This window comes from Drosophila simulans, chromosome 3L (genome assembly GCF_016746395.2).
Source record: "Drosophila simulans strain w501 chromosome 3L, Prin_Dsim_3.1, whole genome shotgun sequence".
Taxonomy (NCBI): Eukaryota; Metazoa; Arthropoda; class Insecta; order Diptera; family Drosophilidae; genus Drosophila; species Drosophila simulans.
Window position 1 is genome coordinate 2587149 of NC_052522.2, and position 22015 is coordinate 2609163.

The window sequence follows — 22015 nt, forward strand, 5'->3', positions numbered from 1 at the left end:
GCTGTCTTTGTTGGCGCAATAATTATGACCCTGTTTTGTTTAACCCTTTTCTGTTTTGTATTTTTCCACCACTCTTCGCAAAGCTTTTGGCCAGAAGCCACTGCAATTGGAGCTGGGGCTAAAGTTGTCTAAACAGAAATTATGTTTTGTGGCCACTGTAAACATGCAACGCACAAAGTGCAACCGAACTAACTAACTACCAACAGCAACTAACGGCAGCAGCGCAACACCAACAACAACCTGCAGCCCTAATTGGTGTCAGCATTTCACTGCGAGTGTGTGAGTGTGCGTGCGTGTGTGTTGGCCAAGTGCAATCCTGGCTGTTTCTGTGTCTGTGCTCAAATTGCAACTAAAGACGAGGATGCAACACATAGGAAAAAGGCAAAACCTCGCACACAGGACAACAAAAAAGGCAACACAAACAAGCTACGACAACGAAAACAACTTAAAAATCCAGAACAAGATAGAGCGCTTAAGTCAAGGGGTGCGACTAAGCGATACCCTGTAGTCCCGACCAGGTGACACACCTTTTAGGTATGCAGGGAATGTTTGGTATTAATTTGAAATATTTTTATTTCATATATTAAATTGCATATTTGGACAGCAGATATTAAATTTGTAATTTAATCTAAGTTTTAAGCCTTTTGTTTTAGAAAGAGTGTTATCTGCAGATCACTAATTAGTCCTCAATTTCTGCACTTCCATAAACTGAATATACCCTTCCGCCCTGCAAGTAAGAGGTACAGGAATCCAGAACAACACTAAAACCACTCACACGTGGAGCTTGAGGCCCCCGCCCAACAATAGCAGCAACCACAGGACGGTGGCGGGTGCCTCTGATGGGTGGTTGAGTGGGTCATGCATATGCCCAAATGGAGCCACATAAACAAAGCAGCACCCTCCTCCTTCACTTTCCACTCCGGGTTTCGGTTTCGGTCTTGGCTCCGGCTCTTATGCTCCGGCTATGGCTATGGCTACGACTATGGTTCTGGCTGATGAAAGAGCCACGGCCCGAGGCCGGTCGACCCACTGGTGTCCATGTGGTAACCCCGCTTATAGAGCTGCACTCGAAAAAAAATTTACAACTTTACAGTCAGAACTTCTGCCCTACTTTATTATAGATTGTTTAAAAGTTGTTCGTGCAATAAAGACTATTAGAACAAACTTTATTATGAAGGAATATTTGAAAGTCTTCTTCAAAAAATATATTTTTATTTGTTTTTCGTTGTTAATAAGCTTAAGTCTGGAACTAGTTTTTCATAGCCAAGCTGCACTTCAGTTAATTGAAATGTAATCCTCTGAATTTTTGTAGTGCCTTCAAAGTTGTGGTAAATATTTTTCCTGGTGGACCAACTTGGCAACCTCATGCAGCTGCCGTGGGTCCAAGGAAGTGGGCCAGCGATACGCAGGCTGGGATTCGGGTGGCGGCAACAATTTGCAAAGTTGCTCGCATTTCTCCCGCAAGGAAGGAGCGCCGGAGAATGCGGAACGGAGATTGGTGGGGGTCTTTGTGCATGTGCGGCTGCTTGATCCACATTTTTGCCCACTTCTTGCAAACTCCATTAGCCCCGCCACCAACAGTCAACAAGGAATACCACCACATCCAGAGGCTGCACCACAACCACAGCCACATCCACACTCACATTCGGATTGAGATTCAGACCACAGTGGGTCAAGCCGAGTGGTGCCGCCAGATGGATCGGTCTAATTTGAATCCACAAGGAACTGGCCTTCTTTGCCCTTTGACTCGCACACCGCTATCGTATTTGCTCAGCCGGAGAGTACTTTAAAATTCCCAGCCACTTGGCGAGTCTCTTTCTGCATAGCCAACTCCTCTCCACTTTGCACCACTGTGCCCGTGTCCTCCTCCTACTCTTCTTTTAATGCCCCTGCCGCACCCACTTCCACACCCACCTCGAGTGACAAACGATGGTCCACTTCAATGTGCACACACGCTCAGTGCGTGTCCGGGTTCCGGACTTCGGACTGGGACTCCGGACAGCCGGAATTCCCAGACCAATGCCTCATCGAGCCTACCCAAATGTGCTGCACTGGGAAAAAATGGGAGTAGGTATGCAATCTTCCCTCGGCTTTAAAGCAAAGAATCATCCTAAACGTGAATTCTCCTTGAAATAAGTTGCACTCAAATGTGAGCCACGATTTTTCCCAGTGATTATGAACCCACTCCTGACCAAGTGCGTGCTGGAGTTGCTCTCTGGTTAAATGGGGATTCAGCGGGGCGCCAATGCAATGGCCTCATAGACGTGGATGGCGTCGTGTCAGTTGCGCAACTATTTACGGAGCTGCTAAAAAAGGACCCTAACGGAGACATAAATAACTGGGATGCTGTGGGGCGTTGTGCCCGTACCGCCACTTTGCCACGCCCCCTCCAGCCACGCCCTAATGCCCACCTGCTGCGATGCACGTCATGTGTGCGGAAACGGAAATTGAATCTTGAAACTTCTTTTCAGCGCTTGTGACACTTCCGCCGGCCTGAATTTTGATAATGACATTTGCATTTTCGCATTATTCGATATTTTCAATTAAATTTGCAATGCGCAGTGTTGATGGTGAGTCCTGCGTGTCCGTGTGTCCGTATGGCTGTGTGTCCGCTTATACGTATGTCCGTACGTCCGTGTGTCGTGTGGCGCGGGATTGGGTATCCATTGATGCACCTCGGATATCCTTGGTTTGATTCCTCTCGCATCCATGTCTGCACTTAATTAATGCATATTATTGACAAAGGCATGTTTGTCTATTCACGCATGCCTGCACACCCACACTACAGCACACACACATTCTTGCTAGCAGGACATGCCATACGCACACACACGCGCATTGGCGCACCCATATTGCGTATACGCTTTGATGTCCATGACGAAAATTTATGGTTAGCCAAAACTGAAGCCAAGAGCGATATTTTAAAGCGGCGTGCAGACAGTAAATTGAATGAAAACAATTAGCATTGTGTAGGGTTTATGGTTAACCCACTGGACAACCGCTCACCACCCTTCCCGCCCACCGAATTTCCCCATCGCCGAGGTGGAAAATCTGGTTCGTGCTCAGCGAGCATTAAGCTGTTTAGTGGCTTCACTAATTTGATTTCAATTAGTTGTCACAATTAGTGAAGGAAAAACCGCAGCAAGTAAATTAGTGGGGATTTCCTGGGGGTACGAGCGAAATGCCAAGGGGACCACGCAATTTCGACAAGTGTATGTTTGTGGTGTCCGCTTTGAGATTTCAGTTTGATTATTTTGCCTCGATTGCGGTTTTTGGGCTAATCCGAGCGCCCTATTACAGCGAAATTTCACTCAACTGGAATTTGGCAATTGCACTAAGTGAAAATCATGGCAGACATCATAAAGAAACACAATTAAATGCAGTTTAGTAAATATCATATTTTCATTAGCCTCTCTAATTTCTGTTTCGAAATCGTTTGATTGCTGATTCCAAAGCCTTTGGTCCTTTGTGGCTGTTCTAAATGAATTAAGGGTTTCATTTTCTCCCCCTGAAATTGGTTTCTGCCAGCTTTCAGCGTCAGTTAGTTTTTATCATGCAGTCAGTATATTTTCCAGTTCACTGCATTTTCATTAGAGTTAACGCTTACGCTTCGCTTTTTTCCGCGCTTGCACACACGCTTTCCTTTGCCTCGGCTTTGCGCCATAAAGTATGCAACGTAAACAAGGCCATAACCGTAGGTGAAAGAAAGGAAGGGAAGGGCCACCTATGCGCTGCCTTATCAGTGGCATCAGCACCTACCACCGCCCCCAAGCCAACACCCCGGATGAGAGCAGCCCACCTGGTTGTTAAGGTGATTCCGGCTTTGTTGAGCTTGTTGCCTTGTGCTCTGATTATGATTTGTCTGGCTTACCCACCTGCCCACCTGCCCACCAGCCCGCCTACCCATTCCACGTGCGCCTGCAGCTTAGGCAGCATCTTATGACGCCTCTTGCTCCTCCTCCCCCGCCTGTGCGAGTATAAGTCCTTTTACGGTCTGGCGGTCCCTCGGCTGCCTTTATGGCAAATGTGACAATAAAAACATGATTTAACTTTGGCCTGCCGCACACTCGCATCCACAGCAAGCCACCACAGAGACCGCACTCGCCAGCAGAGGGAAAAAAGTGCCATATGTTAAAGGATTTGCTCATATCCGGGTGCAAATAGTTTCGTTCCTCATAGTTGAGATAGCCCAAATGCAAATGTATAAATCATTGCTGGTGCCTCAAAGCTGTTAAAGAGGTGTCTATAAGTATACAATGGTAGGAATACACTTGCAGGCCATTCATTTTCCTCATAGATATTTCTCTCAGTGCTGCATCTCAGACTCGGATTGCACATTATTGTAATAACATGGCTTACAAACACGCCGGCAGCAGCAGAAATAGCAGCAGCAACATGGCCAGCAATAACAACCAAAGGAATAAAAGTGCCTGCACCGGCGGGGCGGGGCGGTCGCATCCTTGCATGCCAGGACTCACATTCTCGCAGCCAAGTATCCTGTTTGCCATTGGGTTGCCCAGGTGATTTGCCAGTGACGATAGTCCAAAGGACTCATGACAATTGCTCTGACTGACTTCCTGACTGTACGTGTGTGTGTGCTTGTGGGGAGCACTTGGCAATGTAATCCTTCAGCCAGTCGGCTCCTCAACCGTTTATTTTTGCCCAGTGACATTTTATTATTATTAAACAAAGGCCACCCGCTCAGCCCGACCTCCCATCGCCGTTAACCCTTGACACTGTTTATCTGTGTGCGTAAAAGTTCAGCTGTCAGTCAGCCAGTCACTTTGTCCGCCTGCCAGTGTGTGTGTGGGTTAATGGAGATGGGCGTTACGGGTTACAAGATCCCGGGGTTAAAGTTAGTTACCGTAGTGGCAGCACTCGTAGTAGTTTCATTGCCTCTGCTCCTTTTCGCCAGGACTTATTTTCGAGCCTTTGCAGCTGGGGCTGTGATTTAATTTTCGTCCTGTTTGCCTACCCCCAATTTCGCTCACTTCTGGCGATGGCTATATCTAACCCGTTATCCCCCGCAAATCCCCGATATCTCCGTGCTACGTGTGTGCTAAACTGTTAATGTAATTGTGTCCAGTTAGGACTGTTTGAGATACTTAGAGCACTTTGCGTAATTGGCTCGGAGTGTGCATGCATAAAACGCTTTGTTTAGCCCAGATGGAACAACAAAAGATTTTGGAAGAAGAGTTTGCAGCTGTAGATCAGGGCTTAATGAATTTCACCTGCTACGGCAAAGTGCAATGACATCGGCTAAGGAAGCTGCAGAGTAATTGGAATCCTTAGTGTGGCAATTAAAAATCTTCCAAAATCTCAAGTAAAGCTAACAGCGGACTTTCGACGAATTAAGCCAAGCACTTGAGAGCCGCAGTTTACGGCTTAGCGGATTTCACCTGTACCGAAAAGTCCAACAGTTGAGTCAGTCAACCGGATTGCGCAAAGTAAACTGCAAAGCAATTAACATTGTTTCCCCGAACTGACAAAGAACAAAAGTTTGCTTCGACAAATCCTTGGGCCAAAGCTGCGATACTTTAAGGATTTGGCAGGCGAACAAAAAACCAGTGCGACTAGTGAACTGTGTGCGGGTGACTAGCCTTTGGCCAAGTGTAAGCGATAAGGGATCCAAAGCACCATCCCCATCGCCAACCACTCCGACTGACCACCGGCAAGCAGGACATTCCGGAACTGGGACTGCACCAGGACCACCAGTTAGTCCGCTCACATGGAATTGATATGTGGCCTGGCTTGGCTGCATCCGCCGCCGTGGCTTTTGTTGCACTTATCTGGCGCTGCCGTTACGCACAAGTGGCTATGGCGAAAGGATATGCACTAGGCGAAATCAAGGATGCATCTCAAGAGTATCAAGAAGGTGCTCTAGAAGTGTGCAAGCACATTTTTTGAATGCAAAAGTCAAATTTAATATTCACTGCATACTTTAGACTTGCATTTTTAACAAATAATTTGGCAGCTATGAAAATTTTTGAATTTTCAATAAAGAAAGAATTCTCGAATAAAATGCTAGATGTTTTGTGATGCAATAGGAAACTTCTCAAAGTTCCTGCTGGGCATTTTTCCAAGTGCCACATGCGACTTCCTACCCATTTTGGTGGGCCACCGCAGAAATGTTATATTCAGTAATTATGTCCAATAAGCGACGAAGCGTGAAGCCAACGCCATCCCAACCATTTTCCACCCCCGGAGCCCCGCCCACCGGAAGGAAAACGTTGTCGTTAATGTTGTCGTTATGTAAGCTAACCCAGTTTTAGCGTCGACATGGCATTTCCTTCCTTCCTGTTCCTGCGTTAAATGCAATCCTTGAGCGAAATCCGCAAGAAAAGAATGAAAGGCGCCCACTCCAGCTGCTTGGTTTTGGCTTGGGTTGGGTTGGATAAAGATTGCTGACTGCATGACACGCCAGAGCAGGCAGCAAAAGTTAAGCCACGTGCAGAAAATTCACTTCCGTCCCACACACACACTCACACACACACACTGGCACTCACACTCTTGAGCGAAAAGGACGCTGCAAGAACAAGAGGCATCTAAACTTGCATTGCATACTTTTGGGCTGCCACCGAAAGAAAAACTCCTGACAGCGGAGGAAAATCAAAAGGAGAGGCAAAGGGTGGAAAAGCCCTCGGAGCAAAGGAAAACAAAATGGTAGAAGGCCAAAGAAATGCCCGGGCTACAAATTTTCTCTTACTTAAAACTGCTGTCTCACTTCGCCGTTTTTTGACTGACCCATTCTCAAGTTTTTCCAGAAAAACCGAAAACCTATCACCAAGATTGGTGTATTTTATCAGAGCCACTAATCAAAAGAATCTGTGGTGTGGTTGATGTGCAGTAGATTAAATAAGAAACCAAAAGTGATAAAAAAAGGTTTCATACTTTCAGACACCTTTATAACTCAATTTATTTCTGTTAGCCTTTTACTCTGAGCTTCGTTTCACTGTCACTCATGAGAATAACCCTTTTAAAGTCCTGTTAGCATCTCTTGCAATAAGGATAAATATAAAACAAAGTTGAATTTTTAGTTCGTGAGAACTGCTCGTATGCTGGAGCGAATACTTTTCCAGCCTTGCTCTCCAGTTTTGTCGGACTGCTAATGTGTTGTGCCTGAAAAGCTCCTTCAGCCGTGGCTCATATCCCAGCTCAGAATGCTCCTCGTAGGGCCGCCCCCCCCCCCCCCCCCCCCCCTCCCATCGACGCTTCTACAGGTGTAAATGTCTCACAAGTGCACTCCACACACATGCGATTGCCGGCTGTCTAAGGGAGTCCTCGTGCTTCCATCGCAGGAGCCCGCCCTCGTCATCCTGGCTGCTCGTTGTGGCATGCTTAAGCTGCTTCCAGCTTGGCCAGGCAAACACCTTCATGGTTAAAAGTGGCCACCTGGAGGAGCTGCACCAGCTCCCAACCCACGCGCCCTTCAATATATAATTCTCACATTTCCAGGCAACTGCCATCTCTGCACACACATTTGCCCAACGAGTGTGTATTTTTGTTGAAATAAATTTTATTTAAACTTTCGCTGCCGCTGGTTATGCACTTTTTCTTATTTTCTGTGCACCATTTTGGTATTATTTTTTTTTCGCCTGCAACGTGTGAAATTCAATTATACAGCAGATTTATATGTCGAGCATGGAGCTGGGTGCATGAGCAGCTCTTCGTTTTTATTTGAGGAGGCACACTCAGCCCACATGCAACATATATGCGTTATAAAAATGCAATGAAATCAGTTCGCCATTCAAGTGGAAACGGTTTAATATGCGTATAAAAGGCGAATATTACCCAAAGCCCTCTTGATGCAGTATTCTATTTCGGCTTTCCTGGGGATAAATATATTTGGCTGGGTCGGATGAAAATTGATAAATATTCCGGGCAAATGAAAAAACAAAGCATTTCTAAATTTATGAAAATTGTTCAAGGGTTTTTACCCAAGAGAAATTAAAGAGAATCGCATAGAGGATAGCTATTAATTTCTTAAAGAAATTTAAAGCTAATTTACCAATTTTGAGATGAGTAACTACATAATTATAATATAATATAATAATAGTATAATACATACAAATATTTCATGTTCACTTTACGGCTTGGCCTTCAACTCACACGCCCGAGAATGGCTTCAAATTTGCTTGCACATTACGCATACGCCATGGTAACCCATAGTCCACCCACAGCCCAAAGTCGCTGGCGCTTACATTAACATTATTATGCATCTGTCTGGGGCAAGTTCCGTACCCGGACCAGCAATCTTGTATCTGCTATCTGCTGGTTACGTGGTGTGCCACTTGGCTCGGACTCGGACTCCTTGGACCCCGAACCCCGTTCCCACTTGGTTTGCCGCCTGGTTGAGCAGTGAGCGAGCTCCTTTTTCTTTGACGCACGGAAATACCCTTTGCGTTTTAAGCCAACTAATATAGGGTCAAAAATAAACTGATCAGCTCCTTGCTTAATTGATTTCTTATAAACGAAATATTTGATTTAGATGTGTTCGCTATTTTAAATCGTTAGTTGATTCATCGAAAGAGCATCTCCCATTTTACTAAGCCACATTCGTCTTGCTGACTTGTTTTTTCTTGGCTTGGCCATCGCCTGCTGTTGACTGTAGTTCGTGCCACATGGCGGTGGCATCTCACCTGGCAAGGAGCGCCGTTGAGGAGGAGGGCTCCTCCGCATCCAGCAGTCGCCGTCCACCGCTTTTATTTGCGCTCTTATTCCTTCGCTTTTGGGCTTCGCTCCGTTGCCATAGCATACTTATGGGCTGCAGCTCCTCTTCGGCTGCAATTCTTCTGCTGCTGATGCTGCTTGTTTCTTATGCTTGACCGCCAGTTGCCAGGACTGCACTGTAATCTATCCCTGGCGCTATTGTGCCATTATCGAAAGAGAGGGATTATTATTATGCGAATTTCAGAGACGCCATTAAATAGCTCGGCTTCCTCACAACGCAGACTTCTTTAAAGCTGGATACAATAAAGTATATTTACTTTCATGATTCTGTAGTTTTGCAACATTTGCATGAATCGATGGGAAACTTTCAGTGGGCGCCAGAACATCTTAATATTGCCTTGGAAAGCCGCAACTTGTTACCCATTTTTGCCGCAGTGCACGCCTGTTTTCCGTGTTCAGTGTCCTGTTCTGTGTCCGTTGCACATGCCGATTGCTCCACTTTGACATGTTGCTAGATGCCACAGCCCCGCCCCCCCGGCCACCCCTTTCTCGGTGGCAGAATAACTTTGCTTATAAATTGTGGCATGTGTTTGTGCAGCGATGATGTTGCTGCTGCTGCTACTGCTGCTGTATTTTCCACACAGCTCTTGCTATCTTGCTACTTTGCATTCTTTGCTCCGCACTAACGAGCATGCGAAATGACAAAGCTGGTGGGCGTGGCAGTGGCAGGGGCAGTGGCATGGGCCAGTGGCATGATCCGAAGGAGCAGGAGAACTGCTGGCAAATGAACCAAGTGGCACTTTGTAGCATTAAAGCGGGACGAGAGCGAGAGGTGGGCGAAATGGAAGCGTCCAACTTTAAATGCAAATTGAGGGGGAGTTTCGGGAAATCAATAGAAGATTTTTCTATGTCAAAGTGAAGCGAAGCCTGGCTGACTGGCGGCAGACAGATTCCTTGGCGGAATCCGTAATCTCGCCCCTCGGAGACTTGAGCCTGGAATCTCGAATCTCGAATCTCGATTCTCGAATCGGGAATCCCCCACCCGAGAGACGCCACTCGATTTTGCAGCTCCATTTCCACTTCTGGCTGTGACAGTGAATTAAAAATGCATACGCTTTGATTGGCAAAAACTTTGCCTTCGGGGATTTCCCTTTGACGTTCGCCATGTAAAAAGTGAATATTTCGCCAGCGTTCAGCTTTAATCAATGGAAACTGCATCGCCCATTCAAGTGGTGGCCCATTCGCTGGTCTACCGCTTCATTTGCATAATTACAAATCATATTATTGATTGGGTGGCGGCATGGTAAGCATTCCATCCGCATTGTTCACACACGCAATTTAATTTTATTTCCATGCATTCCCTTTTTTTTGCAAAAATATGGCAACAATTGAAAAGTCAAACCAGACTGAACGGCAAGGGCAAAAAGCGTAACAACAATAATATTATATTTCACAAAAAGGGGCGACGCTTTTTTGGGGGCGTGGCAGTCTGCATAAAAAGGAGACGGATGAGACAGCGACGATTGGATGCTCTTTGATTGATTGGTAATTGGATTCGGAATGCACTTAGAGGATTTATCACTAGACAAACGCAGACAGCTTTGATTGATGGCACTGCGATGTTAGAAGAATGAGTTTTTCAATTGCAAGTGCCACTTACGGAAATTAAACCCAACGGAAATGCGTAATTAAATGAACTTAGGTGGGGTGATTACTGAACGAACTAGTTTTTAAAATTAAATCTCATTTAATACCAAACAAAAGAAAACCCCGGATTAGTTTTAATTAATCCTGTTTATTTCATTCTTTAGAAAATATGTAAATGATTATTATTTATGTTTGTTATAATCACTTTAACATTGTACTATTTTTTTGTATTGTGCATCTAATGTGTTGTTATTACTAAGAATATTGTTTGTTTACGACACATTTTAATTAAAAGCTGCTGAGAGCCATAAAGCCATAAATATCATGAATAATAATTTTAAATAGTGCGCATTAAGGTTTTCACAAAAACATCTTTGCCTAATATTAATTATTATTTGGCCAGAGGAAATGAGCAGCATTTAGTAAATTTGATTTATCGAAATATGGTCTTAATGAAACATATACTTTCAAATTGTACAGTACTCAATAAGCTGGCCATAACTCATTAGAAACTGCATAAAATGTACAGAAATAATGTGCAAATACACAGAGTTTCTGAGAAATGGCAAAAGCACTCAGGTTATTAATAATAAATCTCATTAGCAAGTTATTTGCAAAACTATAAGCTTCATAACTCGACACAAACGAAGCGAAGAAGTACTCACAAATCGGTCAGAAACTTGAACCGACAACTTGCCGGCTGTTATAATTATCCGCATCCAGCCTGCATATCCTGCATATCCTGTATATATACCCAGATAGATAGATCTGGGTACAGAGTCCTCCAACTCCCACCTCCACCGCCCAACCGAATAGATATTCATCCACACCTGAGTCCGGAGATCCGACTCCGACTCCATGCGGCCCACCGGAAACAAGTTCTCTGTGCTGGCTGGAATCTGCTATCCATTGGTAACAATTTCAATATTCCCACCGACAAATAAACAGCAAATGTAAATGCAAAAGTCCTGTGCAAAAAGGAAATTTATGCATATTTAATAACAACATGGCAGCAGCAACTGGATATGGAACAGGAACAAGGATATGGAGACCAGCTACAAAATACAAGGCATTTCTCACGCATAAATGCGCCCGACGAGATGAGAAATTCAGGAAAGTATGACGGCAAAATCGGGGCTTTTCCGGGGGCTTGTCCCAATATATGTATATATCTATATATATATATGGGAAGCCTAAAGAGGGTGGATGATTTGAAATAGCAGCAGGAGCAACAGGGGAGTTGGAACATTTTTGCTAGCAAAATAGTTTTCGCAAATAGTTGATTCGCAAAAAAAGCCGAGCCAAATATTGTCCATATGTATACGTATATGTATTTGTATTCATACACTCATGTTCGTGCTCATGTGTGTGTTTGTATTTGTGGCATGTTGTCCGAGAGTGGGCGTGGTGGGGGAGGGCGTGGCAGAGCCAGCGAACTGGACGCTAATCAAACTTTTTAATATGCCATGCATGCAACGTGCGGCGACTTTTGTTTTGACACACCGCCGCAAAGTGGGCGGCAGCAGGAAGTGGGCAAGGGGGGCGTGGCAAGTCGGTGCGGCATTATGAGATATATTTCATATGTGCATAATGGCCAAGTTATTAGATGATAGCATGTGTGGCAGAGATGCTGCCGGGCGAGCAGATTCAGTTCATATGTCTTGGCTACATGTGCGATTTATGTGCTCGTCTTTGCAACTGTGGATACACTGAGCGAAAAGGGGACAAAGAAATCAAAGATCAAATTTATTATATTATTACTTAATTCCTACTAAGTTTCTCTATTTATATTTTTATTAAATTTAGTACAATCTATCTTATACATCCTTTTCCCTTTAGCGTTTTTTTAAGACTCTCTAGCTTTTTAATTAATAATAACTATTCTGCGCTTTAAATTGCATAATTGTTTTAAATCTTATCTAGTTTGACTTTGTGCCACATAAATTGCTTCCTCACCACTTTTGCCCCATTGAAAAGCAATTTTTTCTCGGTCCTTAAAAGTAAGTACTGGCTTAGGAGTCCGGAATGGATGGGGGCCAACTGGCGGTCCGCTGGGCGAGCTGCTCGATCCCGGGAATAATGACAAAGCAACTGCCTCCATGGCGGAGCAAGTCGAGATGTGTGCTTTACGGGAGGTCAGCTAAAAATGCATCATCATGAAATGAAATCAAGTGCATTTATTTAGCTGTGTGGGAGGAGAAGCTGCCATGTGAGTGGGCGGTTGGAGGCGGGGGCGTGGGGGCGTGGCAAGATGAATGATGCCGTATGTTACACAGTTTCGACTTCCATTTAGTTGCCAGTTAAAATACACACGGGACGGGCCAAAAAATGTTTGGGCCTTTGTTCGAGGCAAGTCAAGGATATAAAAGGCATGTTTCGTGGATGTGGAGCTGCTGCAGCATTTTTTATGGCCCCATCTCGGCGAGAACTTTCAATGGCTGCGAAGGCAGCGACTTTATGCCTGATGGATGGACAGTTTGAAAGAAGTGAAATGTGGCTTAGGCCTTGAGAGGACTGGAGATGCAGCAGCATCAAATTGAAGAGGAATGGCAGCTGAAGTGTGCAAAATAGAAGAGAATTCACTGAAAAGGCTTTTGTAAGTATGCTGGAAAATCTTTGAATGGAAAGCTCTTAGAGCTGATCTTGAAGATCGTTAAATATACTAAACTAACTATAGATAGATATAGATGCTTGGATTCAAACAGCAATTCTTCAATATATTATATGAATATTTTTAAAAAATATATATCATATTTTTTGATTACAATTCTTTGTCTAATTTAACTCGAAATTGATTTCTATTTTACCTAAGCTCGATTTTTTGTATTTCTTTCATGTTTGCCCGACATTTATCTTCAGTGACCTGCCGACAGAAATTGTAAACAAAATTCTCGCCATTAAGGAAATTAAATCAAGAATATTTTCATGATGACTGAACCGAAATGCCGGCATGTGTGGACTATAAAATGATAGTGTCTCTCTGGCTGGGAAAATGTGTGCTCATATTTTTCCTCGACTGCCGAGAAACATTTCGAGAATTATGGAAAGAAAGCTGGAATCCGAGTCGACAGCCTCAGACAAAAGCGAAATGCACAAACATGCACTTGTTTGGGGTGGAGAACAAGAGCAACTTTTAGACACATGCAGTAATAAATGAAACAAATTAATTAAAAGTGTGCAACGGGTCGGCTGCGTAATAAATGAAAAGCGAATCGCAATGGCAACGGAAAAGTTGCGCTCTTTTTCAGACTTTCAGTGTTTTCAGTGTTTTTCGTATTTTTTTTGTATTTTTTTCTATTGTTGTGTGCGGATGCTGTTGCTCTCGAGGCATGATAAATTATGCAGCCATCACCTTATTTAAAATGAAGATTAATTTAAGTACTGCCAAATGCTGTTGGCTCCCACTACCATTTTTCCACAGCTTTCGCCCATTTGAGAAATTGTTGTGCGGCGAGCCAAACAAATGGCAAAGAATGCGATCCTCCTGGTGAGATTGCAAATGAATGTGGATTCGATGGAGGAGCGGATTGCACAATGGCATATTTAAATACAAAGGCATTGTTTTGTTGGTTAACTCAATTATAAATTCGACTGCGGTCAGAGAGAGTTTCAAGTTGCATATTTCAATTTTAGAATTTTTTTATTTTTATTTTAGCCAACCTTTCATGCTTTTGTCACCTGTCGAGCGGGCTTAAATGCATAATCTAACACCACCTATTTATTTCGTTGTGTCAATCGCTACTTAATGCAATAAAGTATTTATTATTAAATTTGTGGCAGTCTTTAAATTTCCAAATGACAAAAATGGGTGAACCTCATTCCACCGTGATGTAGTTAAATAATAAATCCATTTATTTGGGGACTCCAAATTCGATGACAGCTGCAGTAATTGGTTTCACCCATTTATTTATCCACCTGTCAGCAGTTTTAAAATCCACCTCTTTGCTGGAGCATTTTCTTTCGGCTTATATAATTTAATCAAGCAATTTAATTCCCTTTTTTCCACCCCAAAAACGCTGAATTATCCATCATTCAGAGTGGAAAATCCTTCACTATGAATGCATTTTTTTTTTAGATTTAAACTGTATCAGTTTAAACTCGAAAGTGCTTCAAAAACATCGAATCAGCGAATAATGTTCGCCGGTTGAGAGCACTTTATAGTTTCGAAAGCGCCATATAATCGATTTGTTCAAGGCTTCCAGATTCGTTGACACGTGAAGTGAGTGGCTTCACCTATTCCCAGGACCAGGACCACCATTTGCACCTGTCGGGCGTGTGTGAAAATCCTTCGCAGCGTTTTCCCGCTGCGAATCCCCGAATCCCGGCCATCGAACGCGGCTCAACCCCGCTGGAAATTGAATTCTCCGTAAATACCACGAAAACCGTGCTCCGTCTGTCCGGATATATCTTGTTGTCCTCCAGTGGAGACTGTTTTTCTGTCTGATAACTTGCCACCGGCTGCAGCAGCTGGCGCATTCTGCCCGGGATGCGAGGTTGCTCCTCCGGCTTGGGACATGCCACGGCCTACATAAATATGCATATGCTCCGCAAACATTTGCCAAGTTATTTGCGTGGGATGCGGAAAAGGGTTGTGGTGCCCAAAATTCATGCGAAAACTGCTGACATTTTCGAAAATAAATGCAACGTCAGAAATATTGCACATGCATGCAAATACGCGACAGGCAGCGTGATAAATATACAAATCGCAGTCAGCTTTCGCCTGTTAGACATCCGTTTAATTGAGTCAACATAGCGCAGCTCGGCGGAAGATTCATGGATTCCGCAGGAGCAGGAGCGCCCCATGGGGGTGCGAGGGGGATTCCACGGAAGGAGGAGCACAAACGGGGGGCGTCAAATTAACGCCGTCAACTTTTCGCAGCGTGCACAGAAAACATTAAAAACTAATTTATGGATTTGCAAGCCAACTCCCGCGTTGATTTATGTACACTCGACGAAAAGAAGCCAAACTTGGACAACGTATAAAAGTTTTGAACTAAAGATTGGAATTCAAGGAGCACTATAAATCTTTAGCCAATTGTTTAAGTATTTTTATTTTATTATTTTTTTTTTTTTTTTGAAAAATATTATGTATGGTGAGGATCCTAAGTTCATGGATTACTTACAGCGTTTGTTTATCCTGGGGCAGTTTGGGCACGGCGGACAGCTTGGCGCGAATGCAGCGCACAGTTCGCTCCAGGCAGGTGCATCCGGCCGGACAGTAGACGGACTGCACTCCGCCGGCGAGGAGGAGCAGCAGGCCGAGCAGCTGCAGCGGGAGCAGCGGAACTCGCATTTCGAGGGCAGTCTAGTTTCGCGCACTTCTCACCAACTGGATGTTAGTCCAAGAACTGTTCAAGCAACTCGACTCGAGACGACAATCGCCTGCGAGGGGCGGAAGTTCGAACCACTCGCTTATCACTGGGCCGCTGGACGGCGGTTATCACCAAGTGTGGTCCCTAAAACACTGTGGCACTGCGGCTTACATATCGCCCAGAAGCTCAGGCAGCTGCACAAAGAGAATTCCAAGAGATATCATTCGGTATCCTAAACGGTTTTATCTGCTCCTAAAAATAACCTATGGATTTGAAGGGCTAGTAAATGATAAACTGCCAAATTCCAGCGAATATTCGAAAAACTTAATTTTAAAATTTTGGAAACCATAAATAATTGCGATCACGTCTATAAAATATTTTCTTAAAAAACGAAAAAAAATTTTATTAGTAAGACATTCTTTTTCCTAATTTGGGGAATATTAAAAAATTAATTTTTTTCAATACTATCATTGATTTTTCAAATTTATTTATTTGGTTTCCAACACTATTGTTTTTGGCATTAGAATATTTTAACAAATATTTTCTTCTATTTTAGGTTCTTTTTTTTCTATGCAAAATTACCGAAATTACTAGCGATACGAGCACTAGTTTTCTCTCAGTGCCTCCGCGAAATGTTTAATTTTAGAACGATATTCCGCTATTAAGCGAGTCCGGGCAATTTTCGACCGAGTGAACTGAACTGCACGCGCCAAATGCCGACTAGCATCTGAGCGCCGAGGAGCAGAGACTGAAAAGCGGAATTTGAACCGAGTCGCCGAGTTGCACTTCGGCAGAGGCGGAGGACTCCGTGCCGGATGCAGACTGTGATAACATTTTCCTGAGGCTCTGCGTTCTCAAGAGTGCTCGATATTAGTTGGCCGGCATGTGACTGAAGCCTATGGATTCTGAATGGGACGGTCGGATGGATGACTCTATAACCAGCATATAGCCTATACGAGTGTATATCGCAGCGCATCGTATCCGTATCCGTATCAAGGCCGAAACACTTGTGTTGCACCGGCATTTTCAATGTATTTTCAATGCGGACGCAAAGCGAGCAAAACAAAACACAACAAGCATACGCCACGTTGCACTTGCACAGCATCAAATGCCCTGCCATCCTCATTTTTAATGCATGAGGGGCTGCTCCCCCCCCCCCCTCCCGGCCACACTCCATTTGTTTTTCCAACCATCGAGGGGAGGGGGGCGGTGTGGATTGCGTAGCGATTGGGAGCTGCAGCTCCGAAACTGCTCGCTTAAGCGGTCGGTGATAAGACGCGAAATCAAATTTAAAAGCTATCAATTTGATATTAGTTCGGGGACCGGCGAAAACCCTTCGGGGAAAAGCTGCTGCCGCGTGCCAGAATGCAGAAATCGGAGTTTTTCAGGGGGAATTCCTCCACGGAGAAACAAAAGGAAAATTTAAAATATAGATGAAATATAAATTTATGTTTTATAGTCTTATTTTTCACTGGATATGACACTAATTTGATTCTTGTCTATCTGTCAGTATACAGATATAGGTTTGGGTTTATGAAAAAAATCTGAAAAAACTTTTGTTTAGGTTCTCTCAAATATTTTATTGATCGCTTTTCTTATATTTATAACTAAAAAAAAACACTGTTTTCTCAGTGTATCATATTTGTGTTTTTCCCAACATATGCTGCAGCTCATAAAATTTCTCCGCTTTGCTGCAGTTTTCATTTGCCTTTATTTTTCGGCAGCTCTTTTTTGGTTAGCTGTCGAAGTTTTGAAATCAATTTGCAGATGATTTATTATGTTCCCAGGAACGAAGAGGAGGCTTCAAGCGAGGAGGAAGCTGTGCATACGACATCGCAAATGGAAGCCACTGACGTTGATGAATGCCGCTGTGTATTGTTTTGCTGTCAGAAGCGATCAAATTTCTGTTTTGGAGCACGGAATTCCAGGTGAAGCGGAAAATTTGCAAGTTATGCGACAGTTTTATGCGCCCATTTTTTGATTGGCAGCGAGGAGGTTGCATATCTATTCACAAATTGATTGCACGTCTCGGGGCAATCGGTTGTCTCAGCGGGAATGCCGGTTGGAAATGGAAACTTAAACTATTTAAAGAAATGCATCAAAACAAATAAGAAAATATTCAATATTTAAAAAAATATTAAAAATATGTTTACTCTTAACTAGCAGGAACCATTTTCAAAAAGTAACCGCTTTTGCTTAACAGTGCTGCCCATCTACAAATTTTTAATGGGCAGCACTTTGCACACGGCAGAACAGCTGTTACTTATCAGTGTTATCGATTAATAACAAGGACTCAAAAATTGGGACTAAAAGTATTAAAAGAGCAAGCTTAAACTTTAACATTATAACTATTTATATTGGATTTACAATTGTCTTACGTTATTTAAAAGTATAGCAGTGTAATCGATTTAGTATTGTCAATGCGCGCTTCCCCACACTGCTCGATAAGCATATGTTTTTCTTATCGACATTTGTGGTAAATAAAAAGTGCAAAAACCGCTGCTAAATCGGCCGAGAAGTGCAATGATATAGCCGCCATATCTGATATGTCCAAGCGCAACATAACGTACGTAAAGCCGCAAGAACCTAGTTTTCTGGCCAAGTTGAAGGCTGAAATTGGCTACAAGGAGGGACCGACCGTAGAGACCAAGGTGAGTTTTTCGTGGAAGGTCTCTGCAGCATTCTAATGCGGATATATAACCATTGGTTAGCGTCAGCGATTGGATCCGCAGGACCAGGAGGACTACGATTCTGAGGAGGATTCGCGGGAGGACGAACAGCCGCAGGTGGTCGTCCTTAGGCCGGGTGATCTCTCCGCCGAAGAGGCCAAAACGGAGAAACTGTTGGCCTCCAAAGGTCGGTACATATGTACAAACATGCATACATACATATCGCTGTAGTACATACATATTTACACGCTCGCACACACACATACATGCACATAGCCCACGGTGGCGGCGGCGGCAGTTGCACGTGTGTGCGTAGGTAGGATGTTGTAGTTTGTCTTTCAGTTTAACTTTTCAGTCAGAATCGAGCGGTTGTCTTCTTCTGCCCGGCGTTACATATATCTAAATCATATATATGTACATAACTGCGTATATACCGTTGCTTATGTATGACTGCGCGCGTGTGTTTGTGCATTTTTGCCAATGAAAATCTAACGGTAGTGCGAAAACAGCCGTTTGTTGCAAGAAGTAGGTGTTTTTTTCGAAGAGCACCTTCTGTTTTTCAATCTTTTTAAAGCCCCATGTTGCCATAGCAATCTTGGTCATTTCCGTCCTAAAGATTCCCTTTTTTGCCCAGCGGAGCACCCCTCACACAGACACACACACCCGCAGCAGCTAGCCGACGAGGCATACACACTGACATTTTCATTGGGGGCTCCGCCAAAGCAGAGCATGTGATGAAAATCGTTGGCAAAGCGGGCGGGGCGATAAAGCAGCCGGCAAAGAAGTTAACAACAGCAGCTGCCGCCGCTCGCTTTGTCCGCCTCTTCCGCTCGCCCCCCTGCCCCCTTCAGCCCCACTTGGAAGAGCGCAGAAAATCGGGTGAAAACAACGTGTGCAAGAACGAACGGATGAAGGAGGCGGGCAAAGCGGAGAGACAATGATGAACGAAGCAGGCGAGCAAAGAGAAAAAGAGCGGGCCAAAGTGGCTTGACGACGTGGTGGCGGTGGCTAAAGGCGCTGCGGGGAGGGGGTATGCGAGGAGGAAGGGGCTGAGGGGAACAGCGGGGGCGGGTTGCGAATCAGTGGGTGGAGCAGGAGGGGGCGTGAAGCGGGAGCGGCGGGCGAAGGGGCTTCCCAGGGCCGAGAAAAACATCTTGTGGGTGCTGCTTGGAAAAGGGGGGTCGGTGGGTGGCTTGTTCTGATTTCCCCCCTTTGTCATGCTGCAGTTTTTAAAACCCAGATACATTTTCCAATCCAATAATGAATTGCAGGCACCGGAATTCTAGTCACCTTTCGATTTCCATTAGAGCTCTGGCAATTTTATAATCAGATCAATTTTCAAAAACTTTCTTGTATTCCTATTAGCTAATGCGGTTTTTAAAACCAAACCATATACACATTTATTTTAATATCAATTTAGATAAAAATTGTTTCAACGGATATAGATTCTATGCATACTACTTTCCACAAAATATGCATTCATAGATAGTTTACATAACTTCATTGCTCCCTATAAGATGATTTCTGAGCATAACTTACTCTCATTTTCAATCTTCCAGAATTAGCCGAAAAGCGAGCGGATCTGACGCAGCCAATAGTCTTCAAACAGCGTGTCAAGCAGCCCAGCATCGAGAAAAAAGAGTCCCAATCTGAAACCAACAGGAAGTCCGAAAAATCCAGCACATCCAAGAGCAAGAAGTCCAAGGCCGCCAGTAGCAAGCTGTCCTTCAACGAGGACGAGGAGGACGAGACGCCCGAGGATTGAAGATCAGACCTTAGTTATCTGGCTATAAGTTGCACCAACCAAGTTAACCTGCAGCGAATGATTAAGGTGAGAAATTCAGGTCAAAAACTGTAAGCGATTGTTAACTACGCTTTGAATTTCTTTGTTGCCATGTGAATTTTATGACTTTAATAATGGGGTTTCCATATGTATGTATCAGAACCCAACTCGAAATGACGCGGTCGTTATAGATTGTAGATTTTTCACTAAAGAACCAAACTGAATACATTACTCAAGTTAAAGCTAAATTATATAGTATATATATGAGTTTTTGCATTAAACATATGCATGTATTGCTTATTTATTGTTATTTAGAAATGAATCATTGAGATTAGATCATGATTTTGAAACGTCGATCGTAAAAATAATTATAGAATTCTTAAAAGATCCCTTAGATCCTTAGATACCTACAACATATGATTTTTTCCTAAAGCACTTCCAAATTTATTGTCAATTTATGTTTTCAAATAAGTGTTACACGTTTTAAGTAAATAATTAACATACTAATTATATTTATTATTAACACGTAATGTACTTTACGTGAATCATACAACTTGGAAAAGTATTTGTGACTCAGATCCTAATATTTGTGGTGAAAAAAACATAATTATTTTCTTTTATTTTATTTAGCAAATGTTGCATTTTTCCATTTCATTTAATATTCAATCCCAATACAGATTGATCTTAAATGTTGATCGAAGTCCGAAATTTGCTAAAGAAAGTCCTCGGACAACAGGATTATCTAAACTGATACCTAATTTAATTACCTGATTAGAAGAAAAGTAGTGTAGTCCTTTTAAATACGTTTGGGGACTGCGATCAATCTCTTAAATTAGTATCTTGTATCTTTACTTTCGATCTAATTGTCTTAACTTTTAAGATATTAAGACCCAACTGCCACAGTAATTTCCGCTTAACTTTGTGAATTTGCACTGGAAAATATGAATTGGCTAATTTACTCGATATCGAAAAGGGTCACGTGTATGTATAACAAAAAGTGCGGCTATAGTTGGGGTTTGGGTTTGAGTTCGGGGTCTTTAATGATGATGGCGATTGGTTAGGTGGCTTGCTCCTTGCTCCGGATGCCCTTCGACCTCTACCAAATTGTCGATCACGGGGGAGGAGGTGGGCAGGGGTCAGGGGACGGGGATGGAAAATGCGCCAGAAGCGGGTTACTTTCAAATTTTGTACTTGCATATAGACCAAATCGCACAGCCACACACACACGCACACATGCATAGGGCGACTTACATACGGACATACATATTTAGTTGTATGTATACATATAGATAGGTATGTACGATTGTATATACCCCGGGGCCGTGGGTGCGAAAGAGAGGGACAGCGTAATCTGAAATAAGTTGGAGGAGAAAGAAGAAGCATCAGCAAAAGTATCGTGATGAGTATACAGTTTAAGACGCTAGTGTGTGTGCTAGTATGAGTGAGTGTGTTGGTGAGAGGGGTGCGGCGTCGGGGGAGTTGCAATTTGCCATATTTATCTGCGATATTTAAAGCCATCTAGATTTTTTCGCGCGCTCTGTTTGAATTTCCGCACATGCCGATTCGCATAAATCCATCAAAGTAAAACCGGCGACAAGCAATGCCGTTTCAGTTTTGTTTTGTTCATTTCGTTCGTGGCGCGCGTACAATTGTCAAATTTGTTTTCCCTCCCATTCCACGCCATTCCATTCATGCACACACACACACACATACATGCACAAAGGCCCATGTGTGCGGGCCATGCGCTTCACACGCTTATTCGCTATTTTTGAGAGGCGTTCAAATGAGAGAGAGCCATCTCCATAGCCGGCAATGTAAAAGCTATTACCGTTACTAGAGAAGGAAAATGAGCGAATATATGAATTAATTTCAAAATTAATTGCGAAATTAGCAATTGGCACCTTTGGGTGGCTCGCTATCGATGGCCGGCAATC

At 43.6% G+C, this 22015-nt stretch overlaps 2 protein-coding genes and 1 long non-coding RNA gene across 4 annotated transcripts in view; 1 reads left to right on the forward strand and 2 right to left on the reverse strand.

Annotated features, from left to right (window-relative positions):
* LOC6736509 (peroxidasin) overlaps positions 1 to 16385 on the reverse strand; it is a 28736-nt gene extending 12351 nt beyond the window's left edge. Inside the window, exons 1-2 of the mRNA XM_016170355.3 lie at positions 16212 to 16385; positions 15441 to 15823 (exon numbers count right to left, since the gene is read on the reverse strand). Of these exons, the coding sequence (XP_016030086.1) occupies positions 15441 to 15610 (170 nt within the window). The 5' untranslated portion in view covers positions 15611 to 15823; positions 16212 to 16385. The remainder of the gene's footprint in view (positions 1 to 15440; positions 15824 to 16211) is intronic.
* A 1520-nt stretch (positions 16386 to 17905) lies between these two features.
* LOC6736510 (uncharacterized protein KIAA1143) lies at positions 17906 to 20129 on the forward strand. 2 transcript variants are annotated; one of them, XM_039293716.2, is made up of 3 exons: positions 17906 to 18280; positions 18341 to 18485; positions 19858 to 20129. In XM_039293716.2, the coding sequence occupies exons 1-3, from the start codon at positions 18176 to 18178 to the stop codon at positions 20061 to 20063; spliced, it is 456 nt and encodes a 151-aa protein (XP_039149650.1). In that variant the 5' UTR covers positions 17906 to 18175; the 3' UTR covers positions 20064 to 20129. The 2 variants fall into 2 exon arrangements, with proteins under 2 accessions (XP_039149650.1, XP_044778894.1); XM_044922959.1 differs by lacking the exons at positions 17906 to 18280; positions 18341 to 18485 and adding an exon at positions 18621 to 18823.
* LOC120284787 lies at positions 19654 to 21996 on the reverse strand. The gene is made up of 2 exons (XR_005544017.2): positions 21910 to 21996; positions 19654 to 21432 (listed from the first exon to the last, which is right to left on the reverse strand). It is a non-coding gene; the product is annotated as an uncharacterized LOC120284787 (long non-coding RNA).
* Positions 21997 to 22015: the final 19 nt, after the last annotated feature.

Coding starts and splice junctions, on each gene's coding strand:
- LOC6736510 (XM_039293716.2), top strand. CDS start 18,176: ATGTCCAAGCGCAACATAACGTACGTAAAGCCGCAAGAACCTAGTTTT. Junction 18,281..18,340: donor GACCGACCGTAGAGACCAAG/GTGAGTTTTTCG, acceptor ACCATTGGTTAG/CGTCAGCGATTGGATCCGCA. Junction 18,486..19,857: donor GAAACTGTTGGCCTCCAAAG/GTCGGTACATAT, acceptor TCAATCTTCCAG/AATTAGCCGAAAAGCGAGCG.